This window comes from Limanda limanda, chromosome 14, assembly GCF_963576545.1.
Source record: "Limanda limanda chromosome 14, fLimLim1.1, whole genome shotgun sequence".
Classification (NCBI taxonomy): Eukaryota; Metazoa; Chordata; class Actinopteri; order Pleuronectiformes; family Pleuronectidae; genus Limanda; species Limanda limanda.
Window position 1 is genome coordinate 14,279,748 of NC_083649.1, and position 17,318 is coordinate 14,297,065.

The window sequence follows — 17,318 nt, forward strand, 5'->3', positions numbered from 1 at the left end:
AAACATGTTTTCTAAAATATGCAACACAGTTCAACTATTTTGGGGGGATTTTATGACAGCAAACATGTTAAACTCAGATCCACATGAATGTGATAATTAATTCTTTGATACTTTTGTTACATATCATTGCGCTCTGTCCTGGAAGTGTGATATTTCCTGTGGTAGCTGATCAGATCAATCAGTGTATTTGATAAGGTTTAGGAAATAAAACACTGGGCCAGATTAGCTGTATACAAGGTGTGTGATTTATAATGAGTTTGTAAATAACTGTTAAATCAGGGCAGATACATCCACTGCAGCATCAGCGAAACTCTGAGATCAGCTGATCAATTAACGTCCGATACTCAGTCTGACTGGTTCGTCTACAACTGATGCATCAATAGATCAAATGCCCCATCAGCATGAGAAGAGTAGGATGCCAGATTAAAAGGAAATCTGAATTTCAAACTTGGTGGGGTCGTTTTTACCTTTAATCAAGGGCATTGTTCACAGTAACAGCACAAATTACCATATCAGTGTTTGTTTGGATAGGTTGATTGTTCAATCAGCCATCGATTAGCATATTGATCACAGTTTCAGCATCCTGCTCTGTAAGTGGACAATCAGCAGTCTCAAACCTCTGAAAACAGATTTTCACTGCAAGTTTGCTGACAATGTAAACTTCACTTTCCAAAAAGAATACACGGAAACTTCCAACTATGTGATGAATTCTGCTTTATAAATAGCCTATTAACTGCAATCAATGGTTTTGTTAATGCTCAAATATCAGTTATAAACTATTTATTATGGTATAATATATAAAGTATAAGCTATTAGAAATAAAACAAGTGTTTGTTTGCCAGGTTGTGTACAATCACACTCTAAGACTTTGATTGTCTTTTTAGCTTCTTAAAAAATAGAATAGAAAAGAAAACTGTTTTTGTCATTGTACAGGAAAGCATTTCAACAGAACTGGAATTGCTAAGACTCAAGACACAAAGCCAATAATAAATACACAACCAAAAGTCATCAGAACTGCAGACATATTGCAATACAAGATTGTATTTACTTATAAATAAAGTTTGAGCCCTCAAATCCGAAATGGTTTAAATGTGTAAATGTCATTTCAGAAATTCCTGTCTTGCATCAGTGTTCACAAATGAAATGAAACAATCCATTCATTTAAAACTCTGGTTGTATCAACTAAACAAAAAGAGGCCGGATCGTTGATCATGTAAATTTGGCCTCATGTGAGCTCAGCATTAATGTTGAGAAACAACTGATAACAAAGTCACCAGAAAAAAACATAGCAACTGGTTTAAATGAACTCACGTGAGCCGACTGCTTCCCTGGAAGTGCTTGTTCAACCTCAGCAGCTCATACCTACGTAAACATCCAACACACGGTAAACAACAGTAAACACTTTTAGAAAAACAGCTGAAGCGGATGAGTCACAGCTCCAGTCTGCTCTTTATCAATTCCTGTTATTGATCAGACAACTGTTGACGCATCCTTATCTGCAGAAGTCCATTATGTTTTCAGTCAGACTTTGTTTGGCCTGATTAATCCTCTCCATTCAGTCAGTTAAAGTGCCCTCTGACTTCACGTTACACGGTGGCTGTTAAAAAAATCATTTTTTATATAACAGACAGTTTTTTGGGGAGCTTCTGCTAAAACGTACAGCTCATTCAGAAAATGATCACCTTCAAAACAAGCCTTCAAACTGAAAACCCGTTGTGCAAGGCCCCAATAAGATGTTCAATGCTCTTTGGCTTAGGTGCAGGCATCAGACATGGCCACTAGGGGGCGCCATGTGACGGCAGCCAGCGGGAGTATATAAACCTGGCTTTTCTCAGGGGACTTGTCATTTAAAGCCGAGTGACCCGGGTACATCTGGACGAGAGGAGCTGGACGCTGCTGCTGCTGACAAACTGGAGAGGTAAAGACGCTTCCCTGCCTCTGTGCAGGTTCTAAAGTTCACCTGTAATTTAGCTTGTGCTGCAGTAGTGAGGAAACATTTGTTTTTAATTGATAAAGCAACATTCAATGTTACATGAGACAAACTGTCAACTCTACAACCAGTTCTATGGCAGTGGTATAACAGATTGTGTGTGGGTGCACGTATAGGATTGTGTGTGTGTGTGTGTGTGTGTGTGTGTGTGTGTGTGTGTGTGTGTGTGTGTGTGTGTGTGTTTGTGTGTGTGTGAGAGAGAGAGAGAGAGAGAGAGAGAGAGAGAGAGAGAGAGAGAGAGAGAGAGAGAGAGAGAGTTGACTGTACGGGCTGGTTTGTTTATTGTTTGTCTGGCAGCTCCCTTCTGTGTTCTTGGGTGCAGGACAGTAATTGCAGAGGGGAGTTGCGGTTGGATGAGCCCGGGAGGACATGTAGGGGTTGTGTGGTGGAGAAGGGGCAACGTGGGTTGGGGTGGATGGGGGAGACAAGGGGGGGCTAGGGCTGAGGGAGCCCCACTTTTCTCTCCTGGGGCCAGTTTGGACCAGTTCTCCAGCGAACAGCACAAACTCTGTGACATTGCACGGATGCTTAAGTTATTATATTGCCTGTGTTTGTGACGTAAGAGAAGAGTGATGTAATGATCTTTGCACTATAGCAGGGGAGTTAATCATTGGCCGTTTACAAGTCAGTTTAGGTCTTTAGTGTGAATGTCATTACCACTCCTCTTTGTTTAAATATAAGGGGAAACTCAATTAATCAAGAAAAACAGAGCATGTTAATGTGCAGATACTTTTTTTTTAACTTGAAAACAAGTGATATTCATTTGGGTGAGAAGTTGTTAAGTGGTTTTATCTTGTGATCTTATTAAAACTCAACCTTCCTGTACGTCGGTGACTTCTGTGTGATAGGCTGACTATAAAACCTCCCCCTTCCTCTCCACAGATAAGTGATCAGAGATCCTCCCGAGTGTCAGTCAGGGAGCCTCTCTCTCTCTCTGAGCTTCCAGCCTGCTTTTCTCCTCTCTCTCTCTTTCTCTCTCTCTACCTCCATTGACTCTCCTCTGCCGGTAACTTCTTCTACGCGACCATGGCTCCGACCCTGGCCTCGGCGTTCGCCAGGCGCTGGTGGATGGCAGTGACTGCCATCATTGAGAATCTGCTCTTCTCTGCTGTGCTGCTGGGATGGGGGTCACTCCTTATCATGCTGAAGTCCGAGGGCTTCTATTCGTACCTTTGCAACGAGGAGGGTGAGTCATAACTGCTGTACTTTAAAAAGGACACAGAGTCTGTTTTTTCTCCCACATGTTCCATTTTACATTTCCGCACTTTGGCCTAGATTTCTCAGGTTTCTGGGCATCTGTCCTCATAAGTTTATAGTGCAAACCTCATGGTTTCTCATCTAAAATGCACAACTATTGCTGTTAATTTTAAGGATCTGTGGAGATAGGTCAGTCAGTAAGTGTCAAGCTGATTTAGGATGAAGGGACGGGAGCAATCTTTTATTTAAGACACACAGCTCTACACTGCTCCTGGCTTGCCTCTTCCATTCTTTCAGAGGAAGATCTGTTTTCTGTGACGGGGCCATGAGCTATCCTTGCAGGGTCCCGGGAGATTAAACCTGATAAGTTAAATTAAGGAGAGAGCCAGGGTTTCAGGTAGCCCAAGTGGTCCAAAGGTAAAAGAATAGAAGGGCGCCAGTGTCTCCTCGGATGAAAGGCAGGTCCAGCTAAAGTGACAACTGATAAACACACTAGGGAACGACAGAGAGGAGTCAGAACAGACTTATTGTTTGGACCAGAGGTGACACAGTGTCGTGCCCCTGACTGTTGTGAGCACTGCTGAGGCCGAATCCACCGGGCTACTGGCTGGAATCAGGTTTTCTTATCTCTCACCATTGCTTTACCTAACTGGTGATTTGTGCAGGAGGATGTATTTCCAGCTCCAAATGCCCGTCACTCTGCTCCTGTTGACTCAAATGCATAGAATCCTCTGATCTTGGCAGCAAATTCTGCCAAGAACCTTCAAATAATCTACACATTTAACCCTAGACGTGCACCACCCACCAGCAACAGTCAAGCATTCCACGGCTGCAGGTGACTTCCTGGGGCAAAGCCTCAGCCGTCTTATCTTGTTGTCCTGATATAAGAAGGGAGAGGACAGCACCAGCTCAGCTCTTTCCAGGCATGTGACCTGTGATACCGCAAGATCCACAGCAGGGTTTTATTACTGCTAATATGGAAGCTTAAAGTCCACAGATAAAGGGTCAGGGGCCTGATAGTAAAGTGATGAACAGTAGAAAAGTCCGATCTGTGGTGGAGGCCGACAGTCAGAAACGTAACGGAACGCAAGATAACATAATGAGGCGGTGCAGGAATTTAAGATATGAGGGGAACGGGTAAAGCCTGTCAGGTCATTAGGTACAGTTGGTACTACTTCACTTTAGATCCAATACAGTAACAACATTTTTTTCTCATCTCAAAATATTTGCTGCACGAGGTTACAAATGTTACTTTTTAACACTTTTAGAGTTCAATATAAAACATCTATTTTCCACTTGCATGGACATTTTGTCTTTGGGTACAAAGCAGGGTGTGATAAGACATTGCAGAAAGACACAGGAAAAAGATACTTAATTTGTAAAATAAAAGACCACTATAGATAAACTTGCATTCAAAGAGAAAAACACATACTACAATTATTGTCGTGGTAAATATTCAACGTAAAAGTGTTGAAATGTTTACAACTCATACCTACAAAAGTAAATTTTGAGATGACAGTAGGAAGTAAAAGATCATTAAAGATGTGTCTGCTCCCTGTGATTCAAAAAATTCTTTCAAATTCTTAAAACATGGGGTATGAAGGATCATTAACTATCGATGTAGCTTTCTTTCTGCTCTGTGTGGTGCACAACATATTTTGTGAGCTTACTTTTGTAAATAGTCCCAAGAATTTATCCAAAGCTGATTTTTCATGCATTTAACCCTTAAGAACACAAGATATCTCATGATATTTAATTGAATGCAGACAAACAAAACTCTGGGTTTTCCTCAGTCCTTCATGCACAGTTTTCTCTTTTCACCTTCACCATTCAACCAACTGCATATCTCATCACTCATTCAAATCACCTTTGCCCCTCGCTGCTGCTTATCAGTCAGGTGTTACTGTAAAGAAAGTGCCTACGCATGGAAAGGCTCGGCTGAGAGGTTTATGATTATGTTAATCTCTTAAGGCTTTATAATAGTTATCAATAGAAAATACATTCTGTTATATCCTTATGTCTCTACCTAGTGCCATCTTTAAATATAAAATTATAAAAATAGGATGTATTTTTACAAAAGTTTTTGAAAGTATAAATAATAAGTTATAACAGTGGTTGAAGAGAATATGCAAAAAAAGTGTGCATCTGTCTGCTGGGTCTATTAACCTATTAATTGTATCCCCAAATTTCGCTGCACAACAAAAACAACCAAACAACAACCAAACAACAGCAAGTACTATCTGCATGTTCAGACACACACTTTCCAAACAACTCCCCCGTGCTGCCTCGCGTCCCACCAAGTGTGAGATCTGGTTTCCTGCAGGAAGACTCTGTCACTTTGTTACGAAGCGCGTCATGGTGTTTAGCACCGGGATGCCACACACATACTTGTCTCCTAGGACTACACAGACAACAGAGAGGTTGCAGGGAGGGTAATCCAGAAAACATCGGCTCATACATCATGACCAATACGTTTCCTGCTCCCCTCTTCTTCCTCTTCACTTGGTGTTGCAAGATAATGAGAAGTTTATTGCCAGTGCTAGTTTATCCCTTTTTATCCCTGGCATTCTAACAAACTAATAAAGAAGCTTCTCTGCTCACTATACAGTATATAGGAGCTGAACTTAACCTTACACACTTATATGATAATTTATCAATGGTGTGTTTTTTTCCATCAGTATGATCAAATAAAGAGAATGGACAAAATGGAACCATCCTACTTTCAGCATATTTTCGTCTTGCATGCCTCTTCAAAATCTATCTTTCCAACTAATTCTCTTCCTATTTCCATCATGCTCTGCAGGTAACAGCTCCAGCTATAATCTGTCTCTGCCCGTCGCAATGCCGACGCCCGATGAGTACGACTACTACGAAGATGCTGTGGTTGGTCTGGGAGACGGCGTGGAGATGAGGCCCCTCGTGCCGATGGACGAGCACCTGAAGATGAACGGCTGGCTGATCTGTAAGGAGCAGGACGAGATGCTGAACCTGGCGTTTACCGTGGGCTCCTTCCTGCTCTCGGCCATCACGCTGCCTCTGGGGATCGTCATGGACAAATATGGGCCTCGCAAGCTCCGACTGCTGGGCAGGTAAGAAAAGCAGGAAATGACCCAGACTAACCATGATGTCATTGTTTTCCATTCTGGGAACAAAACCCGTTTCACTTCCCTTGTATTTATTGTAATTCTATTTGTCATAAGAAGAGTTTGACACTGTTGTCTCTTTCCAGCACATGCTTTGGACTGTCCTGTCTTCTCATAGCTTATGGAGCATACAATCCAAATGGTAAGTATACCTGAGGAGTGCAAGTGGACCTATAGCAATGTACAGTACTTTGGTTCTGAGTAGACTCATAACCTGTTGTGTGTCATTTGCAGAACTCTCTGTCCTTATCTTCATTGCCCTGACTTTCAATGGCTTCGGAGGCATGTGCATGACCTTCACCTCTCTCACAGTAAGTGTGTGCACGTTCTAGCGTGTGCTTTGAATTCCTCCTGCTGCAGAGCCTTTGCACCGGCCACATGGTGTTTGTCCAGATGTATATTCTCTGTCTTCACAGGTCTCTGTTCAGTTTAGTGTTAATAGTTTGTATAATAGTTGACTGGCTCCCCTGTCTGCTCACCCTCTCCCTCCCCTCTTGTCTGGCATTCCACCCTGTCTCCTGTTCTGTGTCGTCTGTTTGTTTTTTTGGCTCCTTACACTGCACTCTGTGTTCCTGCGGACAACTGAGCTCAGCTTTGCAAAGCAGGAAGCAAAGACTGATTGGAAAGAGAAAAAGTAGCACAATGGTTCATTATCACCGTCCACTGCATTTATTTTTGTGCCTCAGCAAGAACATTGTGGAGAGCACGTGCACACGCACAAATACTCACTTCCCATATAAATTTATATTTGGAAACAGATGTATTCAAGCCCGACTTGCAAGGCAGCATTATCCTCAAAAACTGAGACGTGAGGCAGCAGAGGAGAGCCGGGGCTAATTTTCCGTTTCACAGTGTGTGGCAAGTTCAAAGAAAAAGATAGAAACATAAATCATGAATCCACATCAGTCAGTTTTCACAATTGTGTTTAGTGATTTGTGTCAACAGGAAAGTTAGGGAAGAGATTGGTATTGCTCACCCTTAACATTTTCAGAATGACGAAGAACCTTTTAGAAAATTGTTGCCTTCTTTGGAGCAATTACCCGGCCAAGGCCCACCTCTCCCCTTAAATTCAATTGTGTTATACATTGCAACTACTTACAAATATCAGTTCCCCGCCAATGTCTGGATCTGTGCCCAAACTAAATGTGTTCTTTCTTTGCCCTTGAACCTTCCAAAATTTGTGAAAATATTTGATTATTTTAGAACTTTTTCTGTAATCCTGCTGACCAACAAACAATTAAATCAAGCAACAAACAAACCAGTGGCCGGGGGTGAAAACTTTACCTCCCTTGCAGAGGTAACTGGAAGGACACTCAGTAGAGCTCAAACCTCGACCTAGGCCGAACACTCCCTTTTAGGTTCAATCAAGCTGCACACACTCCATTAATATTAGTTTTCTGAATATTCCTGATTTTTTATAAATCCATGAATTATTCTCTGGAAAATTGGTGAAAACGTCAAAAATCTCACAATGTTAACGAAAGTGACTAGATCCAGCCCATCCGGATCTGCACCAAAATTGTATGACTTCCTACTGGACCCGTACCGCATCCTTCCACTAAGCTTCATGGTAATCCGTCCTGTGTTTTTTGTGTAGTCTTCCCTACAAAAAAATAGGGGTGAAAACATGATCTCCTTGGCAGAGGTAACAACAAAATCTCATGGGGATTCCCAGGCTGTATCGTAGACTATCATCCAACTTTTTTCCCATATACACTCCACAAAACCTGTGATGTAATACACAGGGACAGAAAAACAACTGAGAATCTGCAGAGTTCACACGGCTCAGTCCTTCACCATTCCTCTGCATTCCTTCCGTGTCATTCTTCATCTTCCTGCTCCCTCTTGGCGTCATCAGTTCAGCCTACACACAGGAGTCCTGGCCTGTACCATGGTGATGCTGTTCACAAGAGAGGGGCTCTGCTCTGGTTAATCACCCAATAAAACATTCACTTTCTATACCACCACAGGCCGCATAGTTCTTCTCCTATGTGGCATTTATTGTGTCCACCTAAATCTCTCATTAGTAGTTGCCTCTAGCATTAATGTCAGTGATATAAAACCGTGGATTTAAGGCCAGAGTCCACAGGAGGCCTCCAGGGTCTGGGTATAAAAAAACATGTTGTCCCCCCTGCCCATCATCACTTTCACACCCTGCTACACTTTAAAGCATCAGTGTTGGGTTAATAATTAGACTCCATGTTGCTCCTTGACTCCTTGATTACGACTCCACCTCAGACCTGCAAGCAATCGTTCCTTCTCAGCGCTCAGCGGCCGGCGCTGGCTCGCTGCTGAAGGTCACGTCTCCGCCCCAGGTTTGCCCCTAATGTATCTGTAAAGTTAAACACCCTCCTGGAGCAGTTATTTTTCATGTATCCCAGATAAAAGTGCAGGGGAGTACTGTACTGTTCTGTGCTACAGTACATTACTCCCTCAGACACATGCACATGCCTCTTCCTCAGCACCCCCCCCCCACCCCCCCTCTCTTATGTAATTCAATGTGCTTGTTGTTGCTCAGTCTCACGAAAACAGCTTGTGAATGCCTTTGTATTTGGGTGTTTTTGTTGCCACTCACTGTCTCCTGCCTGTTCCCATCCACCTGTTCCCTTTTCCTCAAAAGCCAGGAGGAGAAACTCTCGCCATCCTCTATCCTCACAGCATACCCTTATTCCTCGATCCACACCCCACCTCAGTCGCCCTTGCTCGCCCGAATTGTTTCAGCTGTACAGAATTTGTCAGCGCAGCGCTTGCATCTGGTGTTGCACAGCTGTGTGTGTGTTATGTGACGCTGTTTCATATCACTTTTCCTGGAGTTCCCCGTCACTTTGTTGTGGTTTTATTGTCTCTGATGTTCTTTTCTGTTAATTGGTTCCCAGTGTCCACGCTGACCCCAGTGTCAGTGGGAACCCCCATGGCCTCAGGCTCAGAGCAACCAAAGAGCAGCTGAGATCACCAGGATCTAGACACTCGATGGTTTAACCTTTATACTCATATTAACAATGGGACATTTCACTCGTTAAATTGCAAGTGTGCACAAAAACCTCCTCCTGACTCATAAAGGCCGAATCAGGGCAGGTCTTGATAATGTTATAAACCAAAGTCTAAATTCAAGTCTGTCTGTGTCTTCTCTAGCTGCCCACCATGTTCGGGGACCTCCGCTCCACCTTCATCGCTCTGATGATCGGCTCTTATGCCTCCTCAGCCGTCACATTCCCTGGTGTCAAGGTAACAAGCACTGAAGCGCACATCCACATGCCTGCAGTCTTTTTTGAATGCGCCTATGAGTGTCATTCATTCTTTTTTGCAACATAATGTTAAAAAAAAATTATGTTTTTGCTATCAATTTGTATTTAAAAGGCTGAGAAAATGATCTTTCCTATGTAAAACCAGAGTTTTCCCAGAGAAACATTAAGTAGCTAGCTAGTTTTTAAACAGTATGGTGGTGTACCTGCATGGCATTGATGGAACTATTTCATATATATGTTGTCTTCTCTGTATTTTTTTCAACATGTATGTTTTCATTTGCACAGGTAATCTATGACATGGGCATATCTTTCATCTCTATTCTGGTGGTGTGGGCTGCCTGTTCTTCAGTGGTCTTCCTGAACTGTTGGTTCAACTGGCCACTGGAACCATTCCCAGGACCAGAGGACATGGACTACACGTAAGTACCATAGATAACCGCAGTAATTATACAGTCTATAGTCTTACTCTGAGTCGATATTCTCATTCTCATTGGGCTTTCACACAATGCAATTATGTAATATGTGGTAAGAAAAGTCCAGTGTGATGCAGCTCTGGGTTAAAGTCTGTCTGCACACTCATCAACCAAACCTGCCTATTCAGCAGGAAACTTGCAGATGACCGACTCACATTAATACTCACCACAATTGTTTGTTCATGATATTCACTTCCTTGTTTCTATTCCTCCATGACCCCCTCTCCTCTTACCACATCTACTCCAACAGTGTGAAGATCAAGTTCAGCTGGCTGGGCTTTGACCACAAAATCACAGGCAAGCAGTTTTACCGGCAGGTGACCACGGTGGGCCGCCGCCTCAGCGTAGGAAACAGCCTGAAGCAGAAGGAGCTCGCCACCAAGGACGGCCACAAGCTCTGCCTGTCCACCATGGACCTGGAGATGGACTGCAAGCCACAACAAGAGTGTAAGGGAGAATAATTTGAAGTGAGCATCGTAGTGAGAGTTGACCTGGGGCTCATCATTGACTTGTTTATCTCCTCTGCAGCCCAGTCGTTCTTGAAAAGCATCATCAGCCCGATCTTCATGCTCAGCGCGTTGACCATGTCCATCACGCAGCTTCGTCTCTTGTTCTACATGGGGGCCATGAACAGCGTCCTGGAGGCTCTCAGCGACGGAGACCTCGACACAGGTCTGTTTGTTGCTTTGTCTATGACACGGGCTGCTAAGTATCTTTGATTCATGATTTCAAAGCAGCTAGACTTACTTGGTTTTCATTGACTTTTCAGTGGATAGAATGGAACTTGGTAAGACTATTGTTGTATCAGTAGTTAGGCTTTTAACTTTCAGCTGACATCAACTAGAACTAGAATGTCACTTAGTAGAGCATATACACCTCCACCAAGGCCCAACAATCCCCTTTAATCCAGTAAAGCTGCACCAAGTTTCACACACTCCTAGATTTTAGTTCCCTGAATTCACCATGAACATCCTTGATATTCCTATATTCCTATATCCCTGGGAAAACAGTGAAAATGTAAAGCAGCCAGTAAAGGCCCTAACTTGCAATGTTAAAGATGTTATTTGGATCCACACCACTCCTGACCAATACCACATCCTTCCATTAAGTTGATTGATAAACCCTTTATTGGATTATGCGTAATTTTGCTTTCATACAAACAAACCAACAAAAAAGGAACAGGGGTGAAAACATAACCTCCTTGGCGGAGGTAATTGAACTTCTAGTACAGGCCTGTCATCACAATCTAACACTCATCTACCGCCACTAACTGCCACAGCTTTAGTGTTGTTACTTCATCATTCGACCTTGGCTCATGTCCATAACACAGTCCTTCAGCTGTCATTCAGCTTCAACCTGAAGTCACCAGGTACCATTTGTTGTACTCATTAACTAACCTTGCCCTTCGGCACCTGCAGAGATTACACATCATATGAGCACTTTTACATGGCTCCTTTATCATTAGCCCCCCCCAGACCATAAATCCACCTAGTAGTGGTATCGTTTTGACTTTTGGTTTCTCCGTATCCCATTCTTTTACTCAGTATTATAGCTCCAGCAGCTATAATAAGACTAATAATTAACAATGACATTATTTTCATTAACCAGGGTAGAACAATCCTTCCTTCTAACCTTAACCTCCTTTCCATTCATTCTTCATTTATTTTCAATATTCATTGTTCTTGTCCTCCCTCTCTCCCTCAGTGAGTCTTTACTCCTCCATCTTTGGTGTGCTGCAACTGCTTTGCCTCATGACCACGCCCGTGATTGGTCAGATCATGGACTGGAAACTGAAGGACTGCACCGATGGAGAGGAGGAACAGGAACCCTGCAGCAAGTGAGTCAACGTCCACTAATCCCCCACGATGGAGGATAAACACCCAACCCCCCTGTCTGCCTTAACCCCTTTCCATTTATAGACCCAGACATTAATATTTACAGATTTGTCAGCGTGGTGAAGGGGATTAGAACCTAGAAACTATCCTGTATTGTGAAACAACGTTGTGGTATCACTGTCTGATTGTCTGACCTCTCTTCTGTTACTAGGGGCGAGCGAAAGATAAAGCGTAGAGACAAGAAGACCCAGAAGGTGACCAATGCCCTACGAGCGTTCGTTCTCACAAACGTCCTGTTGGTAGGATTTGGAATCACAAGCCTGGTGCCCAATCTTCCCCTGCAGGTGAGTGGTCCAACTCTGCCACACACAGGCCATTGGAGTACCTCAGGAATACAGCTGCCCTGCTAACGGTGTTATCACTGTCTCTTTGTGAAGACGTTACTGATTGACCGCTTTAACAGGCTGTTGGCATCAGAGACACACAGCTATGTAAAAGTCAACATGGTTAACATCCTCACGGTTTGTTAATAAAGCATCCAGCTGCAAAACTACACCCATTTCTTTGAAATCAGCATTAAGATCATACAGATGGATGACATTAGAGCTCACAAAAAGTGAAGCCAAAACGTTTCAATCGCCCGCTGGTGGCCAAGAGAAGTACAGGTCATAAACTGTCACCATGTAAGTGGATGGGACATGGACTAAAAAGCCTAATGTTAAATAAGTAAGATTTCTATCATTTTAGGAAGATTTTTATCACACCAAAGTGTTAATTACTCAGATAAGAAACGTTTTGATCAGCAGCTGAGAGTGACTTGGGATTCGTCGCGCGTGCGTAGGAGGAAGACCAAGACAACTCATATCTGACAGGATTATATGAGGCGACAGCCAGGAGAAGTTAACTTAGCTCACAGTGGAAACAGAATATAAAAAAAGATATGCCATGTTAATCAGTTTGCAGAGTTATATTCAGGTTTTTATTTTACTCTTTGTTAGAAAGTCACAAGGCACGTTTTTGCAAAAATGTTGAGCCGTTCCTTTAGGGGTTTAGACCCCTATAAAGCCAATGGAATGCATTATTATTATTATCAATAATAATGGATGTATTTGATCTCTTTTGTCTTCTATCTCAGATCTTGTCATTTGTCCTTCACACTGTGGTGAGAGGGTTCATTCATTCTGCTGTTGGTGGCCTCTATGCCGCTGTGTAAGTTTCACACACACATACACACACACACACACACACACACACACACACACACACACACACACACACACACACACACACACACACACACACACACACACACACACACACACACACACACATGTGTTACCATCATCATGGCCGTCTGCAGTGTGACTCTATAACTTCAGACTGAGACACTAAATGTACCTGTCCTCTCTCCCCAGGTACCCATCCTCTCAGTTCGGCAGTCTAACAGGCATGCAGTCCCTGGTCAGTGCCGTGTTCGCTCTGCTGCAGCAACCACTGTTTCTGTTTATGATGGGACCCCTGGAGGGAGACCCTCTCTGGGTATGAATATGAACGCACTCAAGCAGACCCTACGCCTGAACTAAAACCCTCGGGCACGTTTTAACTCTGGTGTTTTCCTCCAGGTCAACGTTGGACTCCTTGTCCTCAGCATGTTCGGCTTCTTGCTGCCACTCTACCTGATCTACTTCAGATGGACGCTCAACAAACAGCAAAAGCAGAAGGAGGAGAACGCCAAGATATTCATCAAAATTAACGGCTCCGACATCCCAGAGGCCTACGTCTAGAGGAGCGTGCCGGCCGAGAAACTGAGAACATTGGCAATCCAGTGATACATTTACAAATACACATGTCAAAGGACAACTGAAATCCTAAACATCACATTTATCCATCAATCACACACGGGCAAACAAAACTGCCACCTCCATTTTCCCAAAATCCCACCAAAATGAACTAAGGCTGTGGTTTCCATGGAAACGAGTCCATTGGAACAGTGTTGCTGAGGAGAAAAGTGAAACGTGGAGAGGGAAAAAGAAGAAGAAGAAAGAGGAAAAGACTGTGAAAGGAAAGAGGCGTTTGCTCTCTGCATTCCCCCCAAAATCCTCTGACTTCTCCTTTTATTCACTCCTCTCAGCAGCACGTCGGTGCAGCTCCACATCACGTAAGACTTCTTTCATATTCCCTGTACGAGGGAAAAGAAAGCTTGTGTCGCCCACAATTTTCTACTTGTGAAACCAGCAAGACTAGAGAATGCCAGCATCAGATGAAACAGCGTTATCATTATTACTGAGTGATTCCATTGTTGTATGAGTTCTGTTTTCTTTCCTGATTCTAAGTCCCAATAACATTGTGCTATCTGGACAGATGCTGGAAGGTTAAGTGTGGACTGATAGGCATTGATGAGTAACAGGGAGGAGAGTCGAGCCTTATTGCTGATGAGCGATTAGAAAAGACATTATTAAGATTAATTATAGGGCTTTTTTTATTACAAGGCTAAAATCGTATTATTATTCAGTTTAAATAATACTGTCATTGTTTTACGTGGCTGTATTCTGTAAGAGGGACATCGGACAAACCGTGGTAAGTCTTGCAAAACATTTAGATTATTTATTTTGTTAATTTAGTTTCGTTTTTATACCTTGAGTTTACCAGATGTTTCTTTTTAGATACAGCCTCATATAAAATATACGATTTATTGTTGAGTGGTCAGATTGCCCTGTTACACTTAGACATATCAGTGAAAGTATATGGTAATACAATTTCTGGTGCACATTCGTATGTCCATGAAACCATCATTATCCAGAGGCCTTAGCTTAAAGTGAGTATTTTGTTCTTTCTGTCTACTGTTAAGGGAAATGCAGCACTTTATTCCCTGTGGACACACCAGCTCATTTCAGCACTTCTCTCCTGGTAGATAGAGTCTCACTTTAACACATATTTATTTTATCTTACACAAATTTTTTCTTTCCATCATCAACTTCACAAAGTACCGTATTTAAATGATGCCGGGCTGGCAACGACACACTTGTCATATACTGTGTTGTCTGCATCGAGCTCTTTTCTTCTATCTTTGAACATAATAAAGATATGTTTGTTGTATTTTAGGTTCATGTGGAAGAACTCTTGGGAGTTAATAAAAACGTGTTGATCTCGTTAAATGTTTGCTCCTGTTTCTCACTTCTCACCAGGCTGCACTATATTTAGGGCCTGAGCACCTCCGGTGGGAGGCCCTAATGAAATTGTAAGGATTATTCTGAGCGTAGTGAATGGGCTTTTTGAGGGCTTTCCCATGCTCAAAAAGTGTCCTAAGTTTGCAGTAAATTAGAAAGTGGTAAAAATGTGCATATTACTGAGTATTTGGAAATGGGCGTGGCAAAATGGCTCAACACCACCACCTACGGAAAAGCCCATCATTTAGCATTCACCGATCCTCTGGAAAATGAGGACCGTTGTGTATCAGATGTACCAGATGCACAAAAAAGTCTGTCAGTGCGTTATGAAAAACGCAACAGGAAGCCCGCCATTTTGGATTTAGTGGCCATTATGGCCATATTCCACATTTTTACTTTGATGTACTTTTCGTAGAGCTTTCATCAGATCAACTTAAAATATAGATGAGTGTCTTCACAACAAGATGAGATCTAAAGTTATTTGATTTTTAACTTTTCGTCATACCATGTGACCGTGGCCTGGCGTCAAAGTTTGATTACACGCCATGGAAACACAAGCTTCTGTATCTCAGGCATATTTGGTCCAATCAAGTCCAAACTAGGCATGTAAGACAAGAGTCGCGACCTGATGACATCTACAAAGACACCATGGCTTAAAATCACAGCGCAACCTACTGGCTACAGGAAGTGAAGCGTTTATCCTTGCCGCAGTGTGCAAACGCATGCAACACGGAGACGAGCGCTTGGTCATTAAACGTTCTCTCTTCACCGACCGCAACAGGCTTGAAATCGCCTGTGTGATCGGGCCCGTTAGTGCTACAACGTAGCCCTAGTTATATGTGTCACTGTATCTGTGTGATTCTTACCTGAAGCTCTGGGTATTTACACTTCTGAGAGGTGACATCATAACAGAGATGACTTATCCATACATTATTTAATGATGAAAAACAACCCATTCACAAAGTGGATAACTGCATTCAGGTTGCAACTCCTCATAATAATCGTTTAATATGAAATTCAGGTTTCAGGGGAAAACAACCTGAGGTTCTGTTAAGATCTGTATAATTTCAGAAAAGTAAAAGCATACATACTTTTTTTTTAAGGTCGGTCTAAAACCAACCAGCAGAGGCCAGTATTAGAGACCTGCGTTTGAGGGCCTCATCATGCACCACACCAGATAGCACACACAGTTCTGTATAACATGCATGTTTCATATGTAACAGGTGTCTTATCTACAGCACTTACATTGAAAAATGCTAACAGCTGTGTTTAAGAACTGACTCCATGAATCCGGTTCAGAGGTGAGATAAAGACTAATTCTGAACAGTGTTTTAACACCAGATGTTGCTGATGCACCACTGTATTCTGTACAAAAGCCTCCCATAGACATCCATTATTAACCTAAATTAATATTATTACATGATTGCTCAGCCAAAACTTGATTATTTCCACTCTTCTTTGCCTTATTTTACCCAAATAAAGATCTATTCCTTTTGTTTACAGTAATATATAGATCTCCGCCACATAGATAGATAGATAGATAGAAAGATAGATAGACAGACAGACAGACAGACAGACAGACAGACAGACAGACAGACAGACAGACAGACAGACAGACAGACAGACAGACAGACAGACAGACAGATAGATAGATAGATAGATAGATAGATAGATAGATAGATAGATAGATAGATAGATAGATAGATAGATAGATAGATAGATAGATAGATAGATAGATAGATAGATAGATAGATAGATAGATAGATAGATAGATAGATAGATAGATAGATAGATAGATAGATAGATAGATAGATAGATAGATAGATAGATAGATAGATAGATAGATAGATAGATAAACAAGTAAACAAGGAATGACTTAATTGTGCAACTTGTGTAAATTGTGGGCCCCTTATTGCGGCAGAAAAATCCTCAATCGCCACTGAGTGGTGATATAAAAAGTGAATTGTAACTTAAACTGGACATTTATTTTTAATTTTACAGCTATTCTATTTTTCTCCCGTGTATGTCTGGAATGGGTTTTCTGCTCCAAAATTAGAAGTAATTGGCGGATTTGCCTTGACAATGTTAAATCTTGATTAGTTGACAATGTAAAATCTTGATTAGTTAGATATTAATAGATAGATAGATAGATAGATAGATAGATAGATAGATAGATAGATAGATAGATAGATAGATAGATAGATAGATAGATAGATAGATAGATAGATAGATAGATAGATAGATAGAAAGATAGATAGATAGATAGAT

General features: G+C 42.1%; 1 protein-coding gene across 1 annotated transcript; it reads left to right on the forward strand.

The window, feature by feature from the left end:
* The first annotated feature begins 1,853 nt into the window (after positions 1–1,853).
* On the forward strand, positions 1,854–15,038 carry slc43a2b (solute carrier family 43 member 2b). The gene is made up of 14 exons (XM_061085600.1): positions 1,854–1,918; positions 2,873–3,176; positions 5,991–6,276; positions 6,417–6,472; positions 6,565–6,641; positions 9,463–9,555; positions 9,861–9,994; positions 10,299–10,495; positions 10,577–10,720; positions 11,753–11,885; positions 12,095–12,227; positions 13,019–13,092; positions 13,299–13,422; positions 13,506–15,038. Exons 2-14 carry the CDS (start codon positions 3,017–3,019, stop codon positions 13,665–13,667), a joined length of 1,773 nt encoding a protein of 590 aa, XP_060941583.1. The 5' UTR covers positions 1,854–1,918; positions 2,873–3,016; the 3' UTR covers positions 13,668–15,038.
* The last annotated feature ends 2,280 nt before the right edge of the window (positions 15,039–17,318 follow it).